Consider the following 26,506-nt stretch of genomic DNA (forward strand, 5'->3'; position numbering starts at 1 on the left):
AGTGAAGATTCTAGCCTTAGAAAAACAATTTACGACGTTACTTTAAGAAGAATAAAAATTATTAATTGGAAACACACAAACTATTAAAATCCAGCTCAAATTTAAGGGCAGTTTAAATAAAGATAAAGTATCTAAAATTATAACTAAACCATTCAATTTAGGTAATTCAATTTACAAAAATTTGTTTTGCATGACTTAGTAATTTAACTTTATACAAAGTGAGTCATGACAATAGAATTGTGAGATGATTTGCCTGGCCCCTGAACTAGGTTTTGGTCATTTAATCTCTTTAGGAGTACTAAGGACAACTGAAGTATCATTACCCTGTAGAGATGAGGCCATCAGTTTGCCCATCAGGCCCTGAGAGTGTCTGATCAGATAAGAATAAATTATAATGAACCACATGAAATCTGGTAAAGGATTGCAGTCTGTGGTTTCTGCGTTATCAGAAGCTAGCCATAGTTTCTGTATTGTCAATCTTGTTTGTTTGGAGAAAGGAACTGAGGATCACAATGATACAGTAGGGGCAGCTTGAAGCAGATTTATGGTATATGGAAGGTGTTTCTTATTCAACCTGAAAAGTAGTAGCTTCTGACTCTGGAAGGTAGGAGGAGTCCTATTTTGATTATCCATCACTGCATGAAAAATTACTCTAAAATATGGTGGTTTAAACAATTCTATTTTATTTGCCTATGATTCTGTGGATCAGAAACCACCCAGACCAGGCTCAGCTGAGAGTTGTCTCTCTTCCATATGGATTGACTAGGTTATCTTATAAAGTTATAGTCAGATGGTATCTGGTTCTAGAACATGATAAGTAGCTCTGCCCACATATGTGGTGCCTTGGTAGGAACTGCGGTGAGGCTGGATGTTGCTTTGTTCACATGGATCTCTCTAATGATTACATTGGTCTTTACATGGTAGCTGGATCTCAAGAGCAAGCATTTTAAGTGGCAAAGGTAGAATCTGCAGAACTCTTATGACTCTACTTCTATAGGTACACAGCATCATCTCTACTATACTCTACTGCCCAAAACAAATCATAGGGCCAGCCCAAATCTAAGGAGTGGGAAAAACAGACAGGAGGATTCCATCATCCTGATGGAATAAACATACCGCAAAGTAGCATGTGGGCTGGGATATATTGTGGCGGCTAACACAATCCACCAGAGATTTTAAAAGATTTTTTTTTTTTAGAAAATCACATGCATCATTTCTTTCTCATAATTCTCAGTATGAACCTTGGAAAGCAGGCATACTTGGTATTACGTACTCTCGGAGTTAAAAGCAAACTGAAAAAAAATTTTGGCACTCACCTGGCGGAACTGTTCTAGGTCAATTTTGTTACCCACCAGCACCAAGGGAATTTCATAGGTGTGGCGGACTTGAAAAATGAGCTCTTTAAACTTGGCAGCTTCCTGGAATGACTGGCGGTCAGTGACAGAGTAACAGATGATGAATCCCTCTCCACCTCGCATATACTGCTCCCGCATGGCTGTGAATTCTGCCTGTAGAAAAAGAACAAAATTGTTACAGAATTTAAGATAGTGAAGCCGACACATCAATAAAAGGTAAAAAGTATATAAATTATGAGACCAAGTAGTTTGGGTAGAAATTTTTAAAAGTTATTTCTGGGGTTTGCATATAGAAAAGCAGTATGGGGTCTAAACATGAAATCTGAAAGCTTTAACGTGCTCAGAGTGTTGATATTTAATCATAGAAAATTTGATTCAAGAGATCTTGGGGGGAGAGACTTTAAATAGCAGGTTAACTAATGAACTTTCAGGGATTATGCACATCTTTTTAATAGCTTTCTACTTAATGATCTCGTTTTAGGAAAGGGAATCTAATTTTGTGTACTCTGAACATTCAAACCTAGAGGAAATAATTTTCTCCTCAAAAAGATGAAAAGAAACACAAGTTTAACTTTGATTATCCTTGTGAATGGAGGAAGCTATTAGCACAGATAATCTAAGACCCAGTTTATGTGTTTGGGTTTTCTTAGATTTGTCTCCTGAGGGGCATCAACAAAGGGAACTTGTTGGCTGAGTCATGGGTCCCTTTCCAAGTTCTGTTCACTCTTACATCCTCTTCTTTTTCTGCAGGGAGAAATATACCACTGTCCCAACCTGGGAGACACTGCTGTATTAGTTTTTCATGTTGCAGCCCACCTGACCTACAGTTTCCAGGCAACTCAAAATTCTGCATTTGGTCTGAGCTGCAATACAAAACATTCCTTTTAGTCTAAATATCTGTTTTCATTCACTGTTATTCTGCTGAATCCATGGTTAAAATCACAAGGGCTAGTTAGATACATGCAATGGGAAGTATAAAAATTAGATCCTGGCTGTGGAACAAGCCATATTCAACAGTAAAAGAACACAAGAATATATTGTGACTCGGAATGTTTGTGAAATAAGTCCTCAAAGAAAGGAAGGATCCCATGATCTTGAGCTGTATTTGAAGATTTTGCAGAGATGGGAATTCTTCACCCAGTGAACTATTTATAAGAATTACTAAAATGTCTTTTTTAGAGTAATTGTTGAAATAAATGTTAATTTGATTTAACATGGCTTGACTTTTGAAGGGTAGGAGCATTTACATAGATCCAAAAATTTTGGGAAACTGAGGTGCTTATGAGTGTAGAGAGGGTAATAAAGTTAATAGGTCCTGAGTTAGTGGGTGAATCTTTTTGAATCAACATGGGTTGGGTACAAACAGTATCGCTGGGTTTAATCTATCATTAAAGTTTTAAGAACTTGACTGGTGGCCACTACAAATTAGTTTAAGACAGCAATTTATAAAGTCAGGATATAGAATTTTACTTTATCTCTGCTGAGTTTTATATACTAGTTAAATTTTCTTATATTTAAATTGATTAAAATTATTTTAGAGCGGGGAAAAAAGAACAAATTAAAAAAGTTCTAAGAACTTGAGCCCAGAAAGGAAAAATAAAAGACTTACCCAAGGATTAACAGCCAGCTGATGTGGAATTAGTTTGAATAACTTATATTCTCTGATTTGTACTATCACCATTTACTTAGTACTAAAGTTTATTTAAACTCAATTCTAAATTTCACCATGTGAGTGTAATGCACTAACATGGGAGAAAAAAAATCCTTTGGGCCTGTTTCTTCATCTGTAAGATAAGGTTGACTTATAAAAGTTCTGGTGTCCCTCACAGTTCTGGCCTTCTCTAATTCTTTTTATTTTTTTAATGTTTATTTATTTTTGAGAAGGAGAGGCAGAGCGTGAATGAGGGAGGGAAAGACACACACACACACACACACACACACACACACACACACACACACACAGAATCCAAAGCAGGCTCCAGGCTCTCAACTGTCAGCACAAAGCCTAATGCGGGTCTCGAACCCATGAACCATGAGATCATGCCTTGAGCTGAAGTTGGTTGCCTAACTGACTGAGCCACCCAGGCACCACTGACATTCTCTAATTCTAATAATACTTTGCCTCAGTCAGAATCCCGCAGTTGATGTGGATTGATTAGAGACCTATGGATTTAAATTGTTAAATGAGGTTTCTCCAACTTATAATTACATTTTTTAAATAGAAATGATACAATTACCATAGAAGTATACATGATATTTAAGGATTTATTACATCAGTGTATATGATCAAAACAACAAAAGTACAAACTAAACCAGAAGAAATTTATCTTACAATTTGCAGTTCATTGTATTTGCCAATTACTATCGTTAAGCATTACAATTGTTTATTTTAATTGTCTATTAAAAAATAACCCACACATTGCAAATATTCAAGAGGTACAGAAGTATATAAAATTTAATTTTCTTATCACAAACTCCCAGGTTTCTTTCCCAAATGCATGACAGTTAATAGTGTCTTTACCCTTACAGAAATAGTCTATGGACACATAAGCAAAGACCTCCACATTCCACCTTTACACACTTCTTATTCTCAAATGGGCTCATGGTATATATAATTTTTACTTTTAACCTTAATTAAGATTTAATATCCTTAATACACCTTGGAGATCATTCCATATAAGCACAGGTAAGTATTATTTGCCATGAATGTATCATAAGTCCTTTAATGCATGTACCATAATTTATGTAACTAGTTGCCAATGAACAGGTATTCAGAGGCCTTCCTTTTATTCCTATTACCAACTATGCTGCAATGTAGATTCTTAAACATCCATGTTGCACAGATGTATATCTGAGAAGTATTATTGCTAGATGAGAGAGAACACACATTTTTACTTTTTAGAAATAGTACCAATCTCACCACTAAAGATGTCATACCAATAACTCTTTCCAACATTATGTAAAAGTACCTGTTTCTCCTCATTCTCACCAATGCCACTTATCAAATTTTTCTACCTTTGGCAAATTTTAGGGTACAAAATAGAATCTTGTTTCTTTCATCTGTATTTGTATGAGAGTCATATTGAGCATCTCCGAGGTTTTTTAGCTATTTACAAATTCTCTTCTAGATATGTTTTATTTTTTACTTTGAGTATTTTTTTTTTGTACATTTGGACTGGAGAAGGTTATTTCTATGTGAGACAAAAGAAAAAAAAAACAATACATTTGAGTACATTAACAATCACTACATCGTAGAGGAAAGACTGATAAATTTGAATAAATCCAACAACCTATTAGACAGTCAAAGGACTGGAAAGTAAAATTCACAGAACAATATTGGATGAATGAGTGAGTGAATATCCAATTGTTCTGGTTAACTAGACTCAAAATCACATATATGTTATATTAATGGATCCACCAGTCCTCCCATCTGATGTGAATTGAAGTCTCTAGGTATGAGGTTATAGCATTAGTATTTTAAAGAGCTCCTTGTTCGATTTTGCTTTGCATCTAGATGTAGAGGTTTATAACTGTGTTTGTGTTCAAACTGGTCTTTATAATGTGAGCATAGGACCTGGCAAGCACAGTACATACTTGCCTCCTATGTCTGTTACTCAGAGTATGCCCTCTAACAAATCACCTAACCCCTCAGTGCCTCAATATCCTTGTCAAAAGGGATTAGGACACACACTTAACCCACCTTACTGGGCTGTAGAAAGGATCAAATGAAAGAACAAATGTGAAAATGCTTTGATCAATTTTTAAAATACAATACAAATTAAGCCTATGATTATCTCTGGTACAAATCCTGCAGAATAGAACCTTTCACTGGGAGAACAGTCATGAAATCCTCTTTTAGCTGCATTAAATATAAATGTGGAAGCATTTATCAAATATGCTTAATTGGAAAAACTAAGGTGTGTTTTTTTTTTCCAAAAAGGAGAATCTTTCCACCGATAAAAAAGATATAGTTAAGCTCTCCCAATGAACGAGGAGGATACTTTCCATTTAGCTGATCTTATCCATATGAACTCTTCATAGCATATGAAGGCTATGGGGAGCATATGAAGCCTATGGCTATAGGCTGGTGGGGAACAGAAAGTTGAGCAGAATCTTTACAGCTATTGTCAACTTAATAATATATGATAACTGAAATCACTTTATAAAAAAATGCTATGTTCAACATGTTGCTTCCGTCTTTATTCACCCATGAATTAAAGATCTCTGTGCTTTATGTTCTGTGTATCCTGAATGTTAATATCTTCTTCATTTGCTTCTTGCTATAAATGAAACTTGTTGGTTAATTATTCAGGAGCATTACCAGATTCCATTTGCTATCCATAACCAGCAAAATATCTATGAAACAGACCTACTATGTAAAATGCTGCAAACACAACCATTTCTAATATTTTCCAACTATTCTGAGTAAAATGTTGTAGCTTCAACAGTTCCATTTCTATTAAAGGGTTTTCTTCTATTATACAGGTTTTCTTCTATTAAAATAGTGTGATAATTCTCTTTATTCTGAACACGAAGTATTTTGATTAATCAAGTTCTTTCTAGCACAACACACACATACCACGGTCTACACTGGTTGCCATACTCATGATAATGACATTTCCACACCTAACTTATCTTTCTAGTACACAAAAAGTAAATGAAAAAAATAAATCATTCACGCAGCTGATACTATGCCAAATGGTCAGACATATAAACTAACAAAAAAACTTATGGCCCTGTCCAGGCTGCGGAAACATAACTAGGCCAGGAGAAAACAAATGAAGAACAATTAAGGACTACATGAACCATGGAGATTTAGAGAAAGGCAAGGGCAGTTTGCAGGAGGAGGGCAAAGAGGAATTGGTGGAAAAAATGAGATGGGTTAGTTTTTTCTTAAAGTTGTCAACTGTAAAGGGCTCCTCAGCTTTCATGCAACTCTACTTCCAAAGATTATGTACTGTTACCCTTAAGTAACTTTTCATGATCCAAATTCAGCATTTGCATGGCACTTAAACATCAAATGCCTGCATACCAGTCCACAATTCAGTTTTTTGGAGGCTGTCGGAGGAGCAAAGTGTTTGTTGATGCTTTTGTTTGTATTTTTAGAGAAGGAATGAAAAAATGAAATTATCAAAGTGATCAAAGTGTAGGTATCATAAATTTGCTATAATTGATGCAAAGTACCAAGATTGAAATCAATACTAAAGGTGGTTCTTCAGTCTCAACTTGATGCCTTCAGGTGGCTAAGATTGTTCAATTAAAACAAACAAAGAGCCTTTCTAAATGCTGGTAGTAAATTGTCAAGGATTGTATCCAAAAGGCAAAATATAATTAATGAATTTATACTATTTTGTAGTTTTCAGAGAATATAGCCATCTCCATTATAAATTTGTCTATCCTTGTCTTTCAATATTTGACACTCATGTACTTTCAAGAATGCACTAAATCATGGAATACTGCCTAACTCATTCACCAAATATTTTTGAGTACTTATATGTGTCAAATTTGAGATGACTTAATACATATAACAAAAATATGAGTAAATATGGAAAAGAAAAAATAGAAATTAGAACACTCAAACCAAAATAAAATGCTTTGATCTGCAAATTTGACTTAACTTCCAGACAACCAAAGCTACACTGCGAACATGATCAATGCCATCATTTTTGTGGTCAACAACAACATATTCATGTGTCAGGTGACATGAGTCTCTCCCTGAGCACTTAGAGCTGAATGCATTTTCTCTTATGGGGTTTCAAATGGGACAATACCCTCAATGTCAACAGGATCTGCAGTAGTAGGTTTTCTAAGAGTAAGTCTGTGTTTTTCAACTTAAGTTTCACCAAACATTTTGTAGATTTACTCAATGATACTGCTAAAACACTCAAATAAGATAATGGAAAAGCTGTTTTGTAGAAAATACAACATGTTAAGATTGAGGAAGATAGTTAAAAATATTTTGATTTTAATGCTGAAAAACTAAGAAGTTCCTAGAATCTTATATGGCATGCAACACTGGAGGATTTATACTACCTAAAATCTGGATATAACAAACATTACTCCCATATGTAAAGTTCTTACCTCAGTGCAACTCAAAATAAATGCTGAGGTTGCAATGCAAACTACATAATTCATGGGGCCCAGTGCAAAATGAAAATGTGGGGACTTTTTCAAAAATTAAGCATTTCAAGATAGCAACAGTAAGGCATTAAACCAAGTACAGGACATTTTCATCATGGAGTCCTAGGTGATTGCACAGATTCCTGGCCCATGAAGCCAGCCCTATTAGCATGGTAGAACCAGAAAAGAGTAGCCAAGAATACATGTGAGAATAACTCGAAAGAGAGGGTCCCTGGGCAGGTCTGTCAGAGGAAGGGGCAGTGGCAATTGTGTTCGGACATTAATTAAGTCATTACTGAAGTTTCCTGGCCCCAGTGAGGGACACAAGACTGGACAATGATAGATATATAGGGTGGGAAGAAATGTGGGATTGGAGAAAAATTGAGGGATATGTGGTAGGGGACTGAAATATGTACTCCATATGGAAAATGTTATTACAGAAAGAGACATGAGTGTGGCTTACTCAAAGGGGTGACATGTTTCTGTTGTTGAATGAAGTCACATTCTGGAAAGCCCAGATAACCTGGTTTCAGATTTGATGTGATAGGAAATGAAGAACTCAAGATAATTTTTTAAAGGAGGAAATTAATGTATCCCTATTTCAGTAGGATTAATCTGGCAACAGGAGTAAAGGAGAAAAGAGAAGTTAAAGGCAGAGAAAAAATTTTGAAGGCTTTTACAGTAATCCTGAAGTGTTTTTCCATGGAGGAAAAATAAAAGGGAAAACACTTGAATGAGAGATTGAAAAACAGAGAAATGGAGAGAAGAAAAATATTTCTGACATTTCAAGGAATAAAAAAAGCAAGACTTGATGCCCACCAGTTTGGGAATGAGAGAGAAGAAATGGAAAAATGCTATTGATGGTTCTATCAATTATACCAGGCAATTATACCAGGCAATATGCTGGACTTTTGCACATGCTCTAACTCATTATTAGCTCCCACATTAGATATGGGGAAAAAAGGAAATTATAGAGATACTAAATGATACGGCCCAAGACCTACAGATACCAATTAGGAAATTAGAGAGACATCATACCGCACTTCCTCTCCAAAGAAAGGAAGAATTAAATATAGCTCTAGTTTTTGTAGCTCTGGAGGCCAGACAGCTGCAGAAGTAGTAACAGGAAAAAGTGGATCTAGAAAGTAAATAACTTAAAGGTATTTTGTCTCATACAGAAGTGCACCTGTCTAGTTAGAGATGACACTAGATATCTGAAAGGAACTGTCCACAAGTAACTAGAAATCTGGTTTATAGGAAAGAATAACAACTGAATGGGAGAGGTCTGAAAGCCACCATCAGGGGACACATCTTTTGGATTGACCAAAGGGCCAAGAATTCGAGTGTAAAGCCAACTAGTCTGGATCAGTTTGCAGGGACCAGGATTATTTTCACCATTTTTTTGAAATCTGGAGCTTTGTCACATTGAGAGTGTATTTATCTATTGTAAAGGAAATTTTATGAAAACAGTTTTTGACAGCTATTTTTCTAGTTTAATTACTTCTTGCCAGACATGCTCAGTACTTAAGCTTTGTTTGTGCACTTGCAACTCTTTGTATTGTAATTCATATGTTTCACTCTCATTCCCAACACTAGACCAAACTACCTGAGGACTATTCAGCATTGTATTTTCCAAAGCATTAGGGACCATGCCTGGATCAGAGCCCAATTGATAATTATATTATCATTTGGTTAATTACTTAAAGCTAAATGTTTTTAAGTGATTTTACTATTCCCTGGGTGATGTACATTTAGGAAGAGGCTAGAGGATGAAGACAAAAAGAAAAGGAATCAAATCTCTAAACTAAATGGATAAGATTTTTAGTTACTCATTCCTGTACATGTAAGGCCAGATCTAGTTTAACTTTTAGGTAAACATATATTCCACTGAATTCTGCATCAATTAAAAAGTAATTTAATGTTCCTTATCTCATTCTCTACCTTCAATCATTTGTCTTGTTCTAAGAACAAAGGATGAGTCATATAGTCTTCAGATGCATCAAATTTCTTTCCCATAGAAGTCTGTTTGCTTTTCCCCCATCTGTTTGATTTGTATTTCCTCAAAGACGCAGTTTCATGACTGCCTCTGGTGGTACAAATCCACTAAAAGAGATTTCTCATCACAGCTGGTTTCCTGTTTATGTTGGAGGTCACTCTTACTGGGAGCTGCTTTCCTGCTGATAAAACCTACAGGAGAGCATCTTGGAAGAAGACAGTGTACCTGTGTTATGAAAGGATTTCATCCATTGCATTTTAGTCTTTCTCAATGTGATACTGAAATGATGATCCCAACAAAAACACAGTGAACAAGAAAACCCACCTGACAAAATTGCATTTGCTAATTGACTTAAGGCATGTGGTAGGATACTACTCTAAAGAAAAATTGTGATATATGCAAGATATATATAGTATCTATTTACGAAAAATATGTCCTATATAGGTCACATGCTCAAACAAGCTTATCACACAAAGTAATTCATGTTTCCATAGCTGAATGGCAAAAATAAATTACTCTTTAGTTACTTCCAAGGTAAAAAGCAAATCATCTGGTATTGTAATACAATAATTTGTCTCTAGTAACTTAAATTTTAGAATCGTATTGAGAAGATGGCACATTCTCACCATACAAATGGGGAAAAGACACCCAGAGAAGATGTATTGTCCTCCATAATATCATAATTACAGTGACAAAGATTTTTTCTTTGACCAAATTCTGCTTAGGCTCCCCTGAACTTATCAACTAGGTCTCAACTTTTAAGCTTCTGTGTCTCTACATTGTCAAGTTTTAGCAAGACTTCTGCCAAGTTGATTTAACTAGAATTTCCCAATATCCTATCTCATCATCCTCAATATCTAATTAGAGTCCGTAACTTCTACTGTCCTCCAGGTGATGTCTGATCACCCTGGCCTGCCTTCATTTAAGAATCCTACTTTGTTTGGTTGAGCCTGAACTCCCCTATCTCCTAAAGTTTCTTCTTAGCAATTTCCCATCTACTGATTCCCCACTCTGTTCTTTAGCTTTAAAGTCTCACTTGTCCATGCTGTATTCAGAATTGAGCCTGGTTATGTGTGAAGGGCCCCTTTCCCCATTACAATATTCCTGAATATAACCTATTTTCCTTTTACCACTTTAACTTTCCAGCTCTGTTTTGCCTTCAACAACGAGGCAGAGATTGCAGGGTTCCTGATCCTTGTAAAGTACTAGCTATATCTTACCTTCCAGTTTAGTTACAACCTCCTGTGTTGCTGCTCTAACCCTAGGCTCTCTTTTCCAATCAATCCATCATTCATTTATTTCCCTGTCCAACTAATCTTCTTTAAGCACTATAGATTCATTATGTAGCTCATCTGCCTCCCAAGGTCCAATGGTTATCCATTTGCTTTCACATCAAATCTATACTTATCTGCCTGATTTTAAGACCTTATATAATCTGATATCATGCTGCCTATCCACTTTTATCTCCAACTAATCCTGAATATGCACTCTCTGCTGTAATGGGGTCACTTCCTTCAATGTTTTGATCATATTAGTTTTCTCCTCTCCTAATTGTGCCTTCATATTCATTGTTCCCCACACTTGAACTTTTTCTAGCTAATAGAGATTTTAGTGATTATTGACTGCAATTCTTTTACTCTGCAGATGAGAAAATCTGGGCCCACAAAAGTAGTGATGTCATCATTTTTTCATGCCAGGTCAGAAAAACTAGACTTCTAATCTCTTTTATATTGTTGGAAAGCCAATTTTCATCTTCAGTGACCTGAGTACATACTTTTGTATCTATTATTTGTATTTTTATTGTATTGTATTGTATTATTTGTATGTATTATTGTTTTCTATATTTTCCTCACTTATAAACTTCAAAATTTAGCAATTAATTGTTTCTCATATTATTATCTGAGTTAGATTTGTGTCATCAAGTATATTTTAAGTATTTTTGAGAGTCAACATCAAGGCTTAAACTCTTTTTATGTTTATATTTCCCACATTTTAGATATATGAAAACTTCAATCAAATTGCTGCTGTTTGAATGGCTGCCATTTCAGATAAATTATGTTTTTTCTACATTGAATGAATATTTCTGGAACAGACATAATAAGCAAAGTAGTGATGTCATTACTACTTTTAGAACTACAGGGGTGTAGTACTACAGGAGTGTGTAAAAAGACTTACAAGACACATTTTCCTTGATCAGCCTTAAAATTTAGAGGAAAAAGTTCTAAAATTTTATACTTTAAAATGTTTATTTATTTTCAGAGAAAGCACCAGTAGGGGAGGGACAGAGAGAGAGACAGAGAGAGAGAGAGAGAGAGAGAGACAGAGAGAGAGAATAACAAGGAGGCTCCACAGTGTCAGTGTGGAGCCTGATGTGAGACTCAAACTCATGAACTGTGAGATCATGACACGGGCCAAAATCAACAGTTGGATGCTCAACCTAGTGAGCCACCCAGGTACCCCTAAAACTTTATATTTTTAAGGAACATGTCTACACAAGAAAAATCAGGAGAATTTTTGCTCCTGTCAGCCAATATCCCCTGTTTAAAAAGTTTGCCACCTTATAAACCAACATATAAAAATAACTGAATATACTAAAAATTATTATTTGCCCTGAATTATTTCAACTTCCTACAGTAACTGTGCTTACAAGATAACTTGGTTACATGAGCATAATTGTGCTTCATTTTATTTTTAAATTCAGTGAGTTTCTCAATGTGTTCCTAAAAACAAAATAACTTTGTAATTCTAGTTTGGTAATTTTAGAATCATTTTCATGTAGCTATTTAAAATGCAATAATTAAAAATTTACACATTTGACTATAAGAAAAATGATATGAAAAAGATAATGAGGAGAATTGCATTTTGAAACTATTAACATGGGTTACTTTCATCATGTTGTCTGTGAGATGCCCCAAAATTGATTTGGTGGAGAAGATGATAGTTCTTATGAATTTTAAATTGCATAATAAAAGAGAATAGATATTAATATATGCTTATATAACATATATTAAAAGAATTCAGTTCATTGCCTAGTCCATATAAAAATTTAGGACATTTTCTGAACCCATCTCTATTGCAGTGATATTTAAAAATTAGAAATTTCCTGTTCAAAATGCCCCCTCAAAAATGCAATTGTAATACCAGATTTTAAATACATCTATAGTATCTTTGGAAAACAAAATGATGGCAACCGTACCTCAAAATTTATAAAAGATAAAAGATGAAAGCAGAAACAAGGTTATCAGAAGTCTTTCTAATGAAATCTTAGGAATTGTCACTGAGTCACCAACATACAGAATAAGTAACAGTGGGTCAAGGGACAGCTATTATGATCACTAAAGGAATAGCTGGGACACAGGACACCTCTTTACCCCCACTTCAGTAGCTATGGCTGTTGCCCTCTGTGCAAAGCCCTGCTAATGCTATTAAGGAAAGTGGACTATCTAGCTGGAGAATATCTTGGTGTGGATTTGAGGAGGGCAGGGGGAGGGAAAAGCATATATTGAGGTGATTCTGAACTGCTTCACAGGAGAACACAGTGGGCAGTGGCAAATGAATGAGACCCTTCTTAGATGGAAAATGCACTAACAGAATTCCCAACATCATCCCTAAAGCAAACAGCTCTCTCCTCACCTTTTTGTAGAAAAAGACCTGCCTCCATGTCTTTCAGATTTCAGCATATATGGATGCCTCTGGAATGGTTAAGAGCCATAATGCCCTTACTAACCTATCATAGTGCATGATAGACAATGTTACTACCATTTTCTGTGGTACCCCAGTGGGACTCTAAGATCCAAGAGGGCAGAGAACTTATCTAGTATGTTCATCTTTATATGCCCTTCACACAATAGCATCTGATATATTAAATATATCAGGTATTTAAAGCTAACAGATGGATACACTTTTCAGATCACAGTATCAAGAGCATTATCATTTAACTGATGGAATTTTTAGGATGCATATCAACTTCCATTTCTCAACCAGCTTTTGTTATAACAAAAGTAGAACCCAAATTTCTAGTCATACTGAATAATATTAGGGAAGTTCCATTTAAGTATGTGAAACAACTAAGAAAAGTACATGTTTTTTCCCCCCAGAAAACTCATAACTAAGAGCCATTCTCAAATTTTAGATGATGGAGGTGAAAAATCAGAGACACTACAAATTTTTCTAACCTTCTCAACACTTTTCCTCAGTCCTGGTCATTCTGATACCCATTTTTTATAAGTATCATACTTATAACAACAATTTAATCCTGAAACACATTCTTCTATTACATGTGATGATCTTATCACTCCAATTCCACATCAAGGTCAGAGTACAGCTGATCTGATGAAGAGAATCTGACTTAAGAGCACCATAAACATGACTTTGAATTTGCTGGGCAAGTTTCTTCACTTTGATGACCATCTATTTCTTCATCTGGAATACGGAAAATCAATGCTTCTCTAATACCACCAATGTGGAGATTAAATGATATAATGTGTCATTATCTATAAAAATGACTTATAGTATGTTTGGTTCTAAAATGGTTTGTCAATGAAAAATACTAGCTATATCCCTGTTGTCATTTATATCCAACCTTTTGGAAAGCAAAGTAACAAACTCTAATTTCAATGTTTTATTACTAAATAATTTATTCACCAATGTAATTTCCAAAGTCCTTGAAAATATATCTCCTTTTATATGCAGTGCCTGTGTGGAGAGTACTGTTATCAGAGTGGATCTAAAATTATATTTTATGCTACTTGGACTTCAGAGGTTTATCAGAGAAGCTGAAAAAGGGAAATAGTAAGAGTTTGACATCCTAGAAATATGGTCGTAAAGTAAGCTGTCTTGCTTGATTTCAGAGGTAAGCAGGAAAGGGCGGGGTGGGGGGGGAAGGTAGGAGATGTGTTCTGGAGAACATCAAATCCATCTGCAAAACTGATTTAGTTATCAACTAACCACAAAGCTTCCTGCTCTACATATTTCAGAGTTGAATCCAATTTGCTCAAATCTAGATTGAATAAAAAAGAGCAATAAGACATGGATCAAGTATTTCCTGGAGTTACATAAATTTACAAATAGGGATAAAACTGCATTGGGGAAAAATAAAAGCCTACCCAATCTTATATCAAAGAACCCAGGAAATGGTACTTGTGCCTCTTTAGGGAGGTAATGGGATAAATAAAACCCTTCAAGAGGCAAGGGATTGGCCATGGTTATTTGAAAGGCAGATGTAGAATGGTGGCCAAGGCCTCCAGAGTTTTCTACCTCTCATAGAAGACTCCAAAGGCTCTACAAGGTTGCTTCATGTTAACAAAACCTCAGAATCAGGCACAGAGTAGACAAATGGAAGACTGTTCAAATATGGGTCTCCAAAACAGTCCAAGAGTTTAGTACTTAACACAGAGGTAATATGACTGATGTGAGAAAAAAGGCCAAAAATAATTGCCACTGTGCTCTTAACACAATAGATGCTTAAAATTTGATATTTGAACGTTATAAATGAGAAAATAAATCATGTGTGGATTATGGCTGAGGGTATAAAATAATAAAAGAAAATAAAGCAAGACACTTTTAATCAACACATGCAGAAAACTTTATGGTAAAAAAGCCTATCTAGGAGATACCTGCAGTGAGACTATGCAAGCGTGAACTCACATATTTGAGATTTCTGTCCTAGATGGAGAAAAACCAAATGACACCTGGTCTTCAGGATTCAGTAGAGGTGAGCACATTGGTAGGCACTTCTGAAGTTTCCAAGTCCTTTCCTTCCCTTCTTAAAAAAAAGCATCCTTCAAAGATGCCGAAGGAAAGCTGAACATGGTGACAGGTTTCACTTTAAAACTCGCTCTAAAGATGGTGTTGCCTACACAAACAGCAAACTGTCTAGTCCAGTGTTAGAATTTAGTGTTATTTACTGAAGAATGATCTGAATATGGAAACTATTCTTTTTCTATTTAGGTAAAAAAAAATCAACAGAAATATCAACCTACTCTGACAAAAGATTATTAGTAACACACATGATAGATTACATCTGATTTGCTTGGAAGAGATTCAGTAAAATTGACTTGGAAATTTTTGCATGAAGTCATTCAAAACATAAAGCAGAGGATTTGAAGTCTGAAACATGCCAGAAAATTAAGACTAGGAGGAGAGGGAACAGACCGCTGGGCTTCAAAGCCAGCCTGCCTGCGTTTGAATTCTGGAACTCTCTGGGACTCTGCTTTTTCATTTGTGCACAAGAGCATTTACCTCACAAGGTTTTTATGATGATTAAGTGAATTAATACAACTATAGCTCTGTGAAGATTTCTCTATGTAAATCACTTCCAAGAGTTCCTGTGATGCAGTACGACCCAATATCCCTTTACCCCTGTTCCCCTCGGTCTGTTTCCTCTGGAACCCAAGGTAGACCCACTAGCTCTACTTGTCATAGTCATCAAAAAAGAGACGTAGAAGTTGCAACTTGGACTTGCCCTTTTTAATCACCTACTTTAGACTCAGAAGGCTACAAATGAGTCTAAAGCCACAGATAATTTCCTACAGAAGGACATCTTAATTATCCTCTAAAATGACTTGCTGACCTTTAACCCGGTCTAACTACTGAAAGAAAATAACTGTTTTAAATGTAAATTTTTTTGTTTTATTTCACATTGATTCCAGATTTGTCCTTTTTAGTTTTAGTTCTTCAGCATTAGTTTTTATTCCCCAAAACTGAATTGCAACTCTGGTTACAGAATTCATTCTCCCTTTCAGCACTAGGCTAGAAAACAACATAACTTTGATAGCTCTTGGCACATCATATAATATAGGGAAAAAAATACTTCAGTTTTTTTTTTAATTTCCATAAGTACCGTAGTTTGAATATAGGACTCAAGCCAGGAGGATTTGCTTGAGATGATGAAATACAAATTCATGGCAATTTGCATTAATCTGTCCATTTCCCTGTTGTTTGTCTACCTGAATGAAGGTCTTGTAGGTATAAATCATATAGATTAACACTCTGAGAAGCAGCCAACACTTGTGTTTTAACATATTTGTTCAAGTCATGTAACTGAAGCTGAATAGCAACGCCTCAGGAAAGGTATATTTTAAAGTCTCTATGCTTTTGCTTACGCAGCTCCTGTACTTTGCGTGCCCTTTTCATTCCTCAAAGTTCAGTTTAAATGTTGCAGGTCCAATATTCTCAAGCTTCTGTTGAAAGTAGAAATGGTCTCGGGGCACCTGAGCGGCTCAGACAGTTAAGCATCCAACTTGAGGCTCAGGTCATGATCTTGCGGTTTGTGGATTTGAGCCCCATATAGGGCTGTCTGCTGTCAGCACAGAGCCAGCTTTGGATCATCTAGCTCTCTCTGCCCCTCCCCCACTCATATTCACTTTCATTCTTTCAAAATTAACATTAAAAAAAATAGAAATGTTCTTAGATTTTCAATATCTCACAAAGTATTCTATATATTCTCCTGTTCTATGCTCTCTACTGCACAGCAGACTGCCTGATAAGGTGCCGGCACACTGTACTTAGTAGATCTTCTACAAATAGTTGTTAAAAAAATGAAGAATCACACTTTACACAGTTTATATGGCTCTTTCATAAGCTTGGTTGATACAATGGGATTTAAAACTATTAAGAGTTTTACCTAACAGATTAGGAAAAGGACGCTCGGGAATATTCAATACTTGGACCAAAGTCACAGAATTAGTCAGTGGATGGTGAAGACTGGAATTTTAACTCCACCTGATGCTAATTCTGGTACACTTCCCACAATTCCATGCTGGTAAATTTGCTAACTCTTACAAGCAACAATGCCATTTGTTTTCTTGTATAAAATTCCAATAATCTAGGACTGTAAATGCAACTGCTGATAGTGTAAACCAAGGCCCCATTTATTCCCAGTTTAGATCTTAGAAAATAACATTCATTCATTCAGGCGTGACACTCAGGCTTCTAATACATATATTTGGCTTACTGACATTCAGCAGAAGGGGAGTTTTAAACCACATCTAAGGGATAGAAGGAATAGTTTAATCTTGAATGTGGGGAAGGGATATCCAGACTGAGATTTTATAGAAGCAAAAGAGAAATGAGCAAGTGGTGTATATCATTTTAAGCAGATTTGCATGACCGGAGCCAAGAGCTTCTGTCAGGGAAGAAAATAGACTGGTTGTACATAGAATCAGGATAGGAAACTGTCAAGATGGTATGATTTGAGGGACACTAAAAGCCATTCCCTTGCCTAAAAATACTTTCCCTACTGACCTCCCTCCCACCCAGCATTACTTATTTTTCTGAGTTGAAGCATTGAAAGTTTCGGTTTACAGACAAATTAGTTTTCTAGGAGAGATGAAACTTCCATTGTTTGCTGCTTATAGACATAATATGAAATAGTTGATTAGCAACAAGTAATGCAAAGGGTAATTAACTTCTTAGAACAGTGAAAGTAAATCCAGAATAGTCACGTGGACAAATCTTTCTAAAAATACCTGCTTGAATTCATTGCTCTTGTTACTCACCTACCCATTTACAGAGTTGTCAAGAGCAGTTAGGGATAAACAATCATAACTTGTATAGTCTCAGGATACTACATCCCCCTTACATGACATTCCATGGGAAATAGGATGCCCTTGAAAGAATAGCAATATATACCACAACTTGGTATGTGATCTTCAGTTAAGGAATAGTCTTCCTGGTCCCAGTTTCTTCAGATTTTTGAAAAGGTAATGATAATCACTATCCTTCCTAACCAATAGGATTTTTGTGAATGAGCCACATCAACTTCTTTCCTATGAAAAAAAAAGTGCTATACAAATGGTAATAGATTGGCTTTAAAATACTAATATCTGAAACATTTAAATAGAATTAAGAACTAACATTTCATAGTTATTATCAGTCAAGTATTATTCTGGGAATTACATAAAATTTCACTTAATTTTCATAATGATCCTATGAAGAAGGAGCTAAGGGACTAAATAGAAGAGAAACTAAGGAACTGAGAGATTAACTTGTCCAAGGTCCCACAGCTAGTTAAGTGGTAGAACTAGGATTATTGTGATAGGTACTTTTATTTTTCTCATTTCCACCATACCGGCTTATAAAAGAATAAGCTATTCTCTTAATGGTAACTCAAATTCTCAAGGACATCATTTAAGTGTAAATCCTTAGACATGCCATTTCAGAGCTGTCATCTTAATTGTTCAGGTTAACAAAATAGTATATCAAATACCTACACTGATATACCATTTACCTTTCAAGGTAGAAACACTCCCTTAGAACCTAGAAATAACAATTGAACACACAACAACTTCTCATTTTGGCTTGGCATATGGACTGCTTTCATCTCATGCAGAGACTGGAGGGTACTGTCACGAGGTCTTTCCCAAAAGGAGTGGTTGGTGCCTTTTCTGAGTCTCTTTAATTAGGCAATACGCATGCCCCTCCACTATCGGGACAGTACAGGAGGAGTAGAGTCTCCACTTCTGAACCCACTTTCTGCTGAGTGTACTTGCCTCATATACTCAATATGCCACTGAACGTCACAACTACATGCAGTCTTTCTCCTTAGTTAAGAGTTACCCTAGCTTCCCATTGCTTTGGTCCTAATTATGGAATCATCCTGGACTTTTCCCTAGTTTTCCGTGTCTTACATTAAATCAGTCTATTTTGTCAGTTCCACCTTCAAGATATATCCAGACTCCAGCTACTTTTGTTTCACCACTGATGCCACCTTGGTACAGGTCACCATCACCTCTCACTCAACTTATTATATTAGCCTCTCAGCTGCTCTTCCTATTCCTACACTTGTTCAGCCGAAGTCTTTATCAACACAACATTCAGAGTGAGCCTCTTAAGTATGTCAGATCAGGTCTTTTTCCAGCTGAGAACAGGCTAATGGCTCCCCATATCATTCGGTACAAAAGCAAAGTCATGACAATGGGCCAGGAGACCTTATGCAGACTGTCCCTCACCCCTCACCTCTCTGATCAGGTCTCTTAATACATTCCCCTTGCTCATCACATGCCAGCCATGCTGGCTTCTTCTCTGTGCTTTGAACATGCTGATCATGCTCCTGCCTCCAAGCTATAACATTAACTGGCCCTCAGATATGCACATGGCATACTCCCTCATCTCTTTCAGGGCTTTACTTGAATGTTAGCTTCCAGAAAGACCTCCTCTGGCCACCTTATTAAAACTCCTCCCTCACCCCCTCCACACTCCCTGCTCCTTTTTTCTCCGCAATTCCCAGTCCATCTAACAGACCATTCAGTTTGTTTATATGTCTCCCCTACTAAAGTGTAAGCTTAGTGAGGTAGAAGATTTGCATCACTTTTATTTCCAGCTGTAACCCTAGTCCCTAGGCCATGCCTGGCACAGGCAGGTAATCACAGAGTCTGAGGAAGGGGTGATTGTCCTGGTGGGCATTTATGATTTGGAGAGCAAGTGTGTATCTCAATGAGGCAGCACCTGCTTAGCTCTAGAGTACTTTGCACATGGTAGGGAGTGCCAGAAATCTGGATTTTTGTGATGCGTCTCCTCATTTTGAGATTGAGGCTGGCTGGCTCAGCCGGTGGAGTGTCTGACTCTTGATTTCAGCTCAGGTCATGATCTCGTGGGGTGTGGGATAAAGCCCCACATTGCACTCTGTGCAGATAGTGAGGAGCCCACTTGGCATCCTCTCTCTTCCTCTCTTTCTGCCCCTCCCCTATTCTATCAAAAATAAACAAAAATGTAAAAAAAAAAGTTTTGTTGCTGTTTTAACTCTTCAAATCAAACAAATGTTATATAGACAAAGACAGTTATGCTCATAAGTCACCAATTTTAGGGCTCTACTCTGAGCCTCTTGGATGCTAAGAATCCCTTTTGATCTAACACTCAAAGATTTTACCCAAGTCCCATTTACTAGATCACATTTATTTCTATGAAGATGTGTAATTTATTAGAGCTAGTATTTTCAAATATCCCAGGAGAGAGATTATATCACTTCTGGAAAGTCTTTTTCCATTAAGCCTTCTAGGAGAGGCAAGAAGGCAGTTATAATAACTAAAGTAGTTTTGAGAGGGATTGTTATAATTACTGCAGACTAATAAAACCCAAGCATTAGTTTTGGAGTTTTGTTTATAAAACCACATTTCTCAACATTTTATTTAATGACTATTGAATGTGGTACATTTCTATCTAAATTTTTTTGTCAAATGTAATTTCTTTCCATTTGATAACTTCAGCATTCTGCTTTAATATATTATATGTGCATTTTTGTCACTGACCACTTAAAATTAACTCAATTAAACTTCTCATTGATATCTACTTGATAAGAAATTTCCTGCAAAGGGCAATCACATTCTACCAACATGAATTGCTGATAAGTGAATCTACTATTTTCAAACTTCTTATCTTACGGAAGACAAAATGTTGGGATACCAGTTTAACCCACATTTAGGCATAGGATTCTTTCTTTGAAGAGTCCAAGCAGATTGGCAAAGATTTCTTGTGTTAGACTACTGCAAGCTGAACATGCCTCTGAGAATTTGACTACCAGAACCATGTGAACTGGATATATGCTTTTTGACACTACATGAGCAAACATAAGTTTTGTTGTTTCCCTTTGACAGAATAAACAGGCTGATTTCAATCAGGCAGTGATAAGCTTGAATTTGGTTTGGTTATTAATTCTTTTGTCTCAGTGTGACCTTTAACTTCTGGTCTTAAAAAAAATATATTTTATTTGCTTCTCAGACTTGTGCAAGGACTCATTTTATCTTATCTATTAAAGGCAGTGTTTATAAGATGAGAAAGCTACACAGAGCAAATCTGACAATAAGATCAAACCACTTTATCAACAGCTGAAAGGTAAAATTAGTCAAAATGTTTGATGGATTTTAAAATAGTTATTGTATTTGAAATGTTTGTTTGAGAAAACACAGAAACGAGGATTACCAGGTAAATAGGTTGTTGTAGACCCAAAAAAAGCACTGATTGGGTAATGTTTTTAGTTTTTAGTTCTTTTTAAAAAATGCAGAATCAAATTTTAAGTTATGAATACTTTGAATGCACATCTTATGTAACTGTACATTATCCTTTAAAACAAAACTAAAGTTCGTTAATTAAATTAATACACTGGCCATGATATGTGAACAGTATTAAAGAATATAGTCATTTAGTCTAAAGGAGTACAAAACTTTCAATTGATATACTATGTTTATCAAAGTCAATCTTGGGGGGCACCTGATTGGCTCAGTCGGTTAAGCATCCATCTTTGGCTCAGGTCATGATCTCACATTTCATGAGTTCGAGCCCTGCATTAGGCTCTCTGCTGTCAGCTCAGAGCCTGGAGCCTGATTCAGATTCTGTGTCTCCTTTTCTCTGCCCCTCCCCCACTCATGCTCTGTCTCAGTCTCTCAAAGATGAACAAATGCTAAAAAAATATTTTTTAAAAAAGTCAAGCTTGGGTGCCTGAATGGCTCAGTTGGTTGACCACCTGACTCTTGATTTTGGCTCAGGTCATGATCTCATGGTTTGTGAGTCTGAGCCCCATGTCAGGCTCTGCACTTTTAGCACAGAGCCTGCTGAGGATTCTCTCTACCCCCCTCCTTCCCTCTCTACCCCTCCCTTGCGCACGCTCCCTCTCCCCATCTCAAAATAAATAAACATTTAAAAAAAATGAAGCTTTAGTCAACTTCTATCATAGACTAGTGGTTTAGAAACTAGCAAGCAACATCGCTCTGAGGGCTTCTTCACACAGCTTGCTGGGCCCCAGAATTTGCCTTTCTAACAAGTTCCCAGGCTATACTGATGCTACTAGTCTATGACCTACACTTTGAAAATCACTGATGTATCTGATGTGTTTCTATATTCCCTTCTTTCAGGGAAGTCTGTTAAAACTGTATTAAACATAACACAGAATAAAATTCTTATGTGTAGGAAGTAGTCTATGCTCTTTATAACCACAGTGAATCTAATGTTTCCTGTCAGTTTTGAAATTTACAGTGTATATTTTTTAAACATTCTATTTACTTATGTATATTATACCTACAATTCAGAGGGATTTCCAGTGGTTAAAAGCTATTCGTATTTTTTATTTGCTAATGGAGATATTATTTTAGGGACAGAACAGAGTATTCTTGCTAAATTGTATAAGCAGCTTTATAATCTAAATGTTTCCAATTTTGTCCTTACTAAGGGAGTTTTAAAACACCCAGGAACTAGGAATGACCAAGGATAATGCATTGACCTAAAATATCAAAAATGTAATTCCTGCTGCAGGTTTAAGATGATGTTCTCTATCAGTTCTGAAGAGATGTAAAATAAAAGAATATTTAGTCTATCAATAGGATCCAAAGATAGTAAAGAAAATAAAAATATGCAGGGCCAAAATTAGCTCTGAGACTCCCTTAGTAGCCTTGAATTTCCTGACCAAATCATGCTTTTAGAAGCTTGAAAGATGAATGATGGCCCTTTTTGCTTCTTTAAAACAAACAAACAAACAAACAAACAAACAAACAAACCCTATTTTGGTTGATTTTAGGCTTTCTTTGCCTGGCAAGAAGGGATTTGAGTCAAATAAGGGAAGGGAATCTCTCATACCTCTCTCCCTTACATAAAAAGCCTGACTATGAATATGAGGAAGGATTTTGGAACTTCCAGCTGAGCAGATCAGGGAGCAATTCACAGAAAAGCTAGGTTTGTGTTAATTCCTGTCTCAGGGATAGAATTTAGACATTGCAGATATAGGGGGAAATGACCCTATAGGAACAAAGGGTATTCACAAAAGCAAGGAGGTTGGAAATTGAGATGCATAAATGATGAATGATTAGTGGTTCTACTTGGAGAGGAAGCTTAAGAGGGCAAAGTGAATTCCTTTGTCTGGGAAACAAGGTTGACAGCTAGACTGATTAATTCATTTGTGGAGCCCAGGTCAAATTGTTTGTGAATGTTGTGATCAGTTGAGTCTTTACAATTCAGTGGGAACAACTGCAGTTCAGTTGGAGCAAGTATTTCATTGCCCATGGCTGAGCACATTAAGGAAATGGAATTGAGTTTCTCCAGTGGTTTGTGTTGAATTTCCTGTATTGACTTTTGTTACTTCCGGTGCCATTTGACAACTGGTTTTGCACAGCGTATTAGAATAGCTCCTTAAAAATGAGGCAGTCAACGAAGTTACACATAGAAAAGAGGGTCAGTAGCACATGAATGAAGTATGGTTCAAAGTCAGAACAGAGAAATGAACTAAAAACTGATATACAACACAAGTATAATATTTGTTGTAATTGTATAGAAAGTAGAAGTAAACAGAATAAAATGAATGTCATTCTTATTCTAGAGGATAGGTGTTTTTCCATTATTTGTCCTATGCCTAAATATCTGAACTAAAAATACCTCCAGGTATAATTTGTATGTATTTATATCTGTGTCTGTACCTATACAAATTAGATGGATTGTACCTAATTAAAAAAAAAGTTAGAACTACTTACAGAATGCAGTTTTCAACAGACTTATTTCTGTCTCTGTGTGATACATCATACCTCCTACCGTTCTAAATGTGGCACATATAATATGTTTTTAATTGGAATGAATTAAATTTAATTTTATGCAGAGAATATTGAAACATTTGTGATATCGTTAAGCATAAAGAAAGCTGGGAAACAAGGGTTGGGGATAATTTTCTTATAAATATAAGGGTCTCATATGTTCAAATGTTGAAAGGCACTAGCAAGCCCAAAGGAGAAAGGGAGAGGTTTGGCAGTTACAAGTTTACACCCAGTGCCAGATCTTTGATATTTTATCTTTCTCAGCAATAGTCTTAAATCTATAGAAGCACAGGAGGATCTTCTAGAGTGAAGTACCAGTGTGGCAAGTTCTAGGGCCATGACAGACAGGTATCTTATTATTAAATTATGAGTCTAAGAATGAGCCACATCAGATGGGAAGATAAGAATGGAAATCAGGACACAAAATATAAGTTCAAAAAGTACACACGTGTTCCAACTAATGGCCCTGGGAATATTCCAGTTTGCCCAAGGATTATGGGCATGTGTTATGCCTTACTTGTTTTAATCCTTATCTCTTATATGCTGAAAAGTGCTTTGGATGATAAATTAGATGGTTGTTTGAATCAGGAAAAAGTCAAGAGAAAAATACTTCATTTCAAGGGGGATTGCTCCATCAGCTGGAGCAAATCTAAAGCAAGCAAAACATTCTAGTACCAGGACCCTTCTTCCAAGTCACCCTCCAGCCACCCACTTTCTTCTCCATTACACAAGACACAGCTGCACCCTAAAGCACAGGAAGAGAAATGAGAGAGTTAGAGAATCCTGTCCACCCTGGGAGCTTGTAGCTCTCAGAGCAACCCTGCTCTTGTTAAAGCTTCATTGGTTTTTCAACTCACTTTTCAATTCTCCTGATTTCCCACAGCTCTACTTCCCATCTGTGTTTCAGCCAGTTGCACAGCTGGGGAGAAATTAAAATAGAGATTGCAGAAGCAATACTCACAACTAGGAGCTCTAATTAGATGCCCTGCGACATAGACCAGGGTTTCCAAGTCAAAAACAACTACATCACACATCTTCCTGCTCCAAAAATCTGTGTGGAAGGGTGTGAGGGGTGGGAGGTGGTACCTAATGAAGTGGCAATCCATCCCCTTTGACTTGAGGACCTGCAAAAGGGCAGAACAACATAGGGCTTCGGATTTAATAGCCTGAGAGCTGTCTGTCCTACCAGTGGGGAGAATGTTTGAATAATCAATTTGGTTGAATACTAAAGGAAAAAATCACACTGAATCTCCATTCCAATTGATCTGCATCACAATCTATTCCCCAAAGGGGCTTTCTTAGGGTATGGACTATATATACACACACAAGAAGCATCAATATCTGCTTTTCATTTATATACATGGGATAGAGAAGCATTTCTTAGCAGTTCTAGATTTTTTGAATTAAAATAACTCATGTACATGACGTAAAAAATTGAGTATTTCAAGACATATACCCAAAGCACCAGTTAACTATCCCTACTCTTTCCAATACTTTATCCTTCTGCATCAATTTTCAGCTAATTCCTCTATACTTAACCTCAAGCCTTACCCTTTTAGTTCTTACAAGGTATTCTTACAATTTAACTAAATACAAAACTTTATATAAACACACAGATATATAGTTATTACATATGTAATATCTATAATGTGTAAGGAATAATATAGGCACCACCCAGCTTAAGAAATGCAGTATTATTCTTGCTATTGAAATTTCCTATAAATCTCTTTGAGAACAAGGCTCTTCTTTTTGAGTTAAACTTATCCTACATTTTTATCCTCCCTTCCTTTACAGTTTTAGGCTCCTCCTTTTGTTCAGCACATTAGATCTACACTTTTTAGCTTTTCCAGAAGTCCATAGAATAAATCACATTTTTCACTGTTACCTTTGCCCACAGACACCTAGATTGTAGTTTCCAATAATCTACAAAATCAGCCCCATTCATCTGCTTTGTTTCTTCCAAAAGTGTGCTGAATCTTTCATCTGTTGTCCACTCTCCTGTACTGTATTCTTTCATGAGTATAATTTTAGTCTTTTAGTATCAAGTTTCATTCTTCCAAGTTTAATGTTTTGAAACAGTGAAAATAGACACATGTTGACTATCATGTTTATCTGTACATCATGATACACATTTAAATATAAATTTAAATCTTTCCCAAAGCCTTATCATTGATTACGGTATTGACCATGACAACAGCATTCCAAGAATCAACAGTTAGAAGGGAAGATGTTTTATGGGAGAGTGAGACAATTCAATATGCCCTAAAAGTGTGTATTCCATGCTAAGGCCAGACATAGCAATTGCTTTGGAAGTATGGGATGAGGACAAACAGGAGATTATCTGAGATGTGGGAGGCATTTGCAGAGGAGCCAGTGCTGGTGTGACTCCCATGGCCCTCTGATTCTGTCCTATTAGGGGCAGGAATGCTCAAAATGTGTCCAGAGCCCAACATTTGGTCAAGACTGTTTGCTTCTTACAGAGTCACCAATACATGTGCCATGGAAGGGCCTTGTTCTCCTTGTTAAAT

The 26,506-nt window shown here is 36.2% G+C and overlaps 1 protein-coding gene across 10 annotated transcripts in view; it reads right to left on the minus strand.

Annotated features, from left to right (window-relative positions):
• RIT2 (Ras like without CAAX 2) overlaps positions 1–26,506 on the minus strand; it is a 446,014-nt gene that overhangs the window by 190,298 nt on the left and 229,210 nt on the right. For all 10 annotated transcript variants that reach the window (XM_045042156.1, XM_045042157.1, XM_045042155.1 and 7 more), the window contains one exon: positions 1,317–1,508. In XM_045042156.1, the coding sequence (XP_044898091.1) occupies positions 1,317–1,508 (192 nt within the window). The remainder of the gene's footprint in view (positions 1–1,316; positions 1,509–26,506) is intronic.

Source organism: Felis catus, chromosome D3, assembly GCF_018350175.1.
Source record: "Felis catus isolate Fca126 chromosome D3, F.catus_Fca126_mat1.0, whole genome shotgun sequence".
Classification (NCBI taxonomy): domain Eukaryota; kingdom Metazoa; phylum Chordata; class Mammalia; order Carnivora; family Felidae; genus Felis; species Felis catus.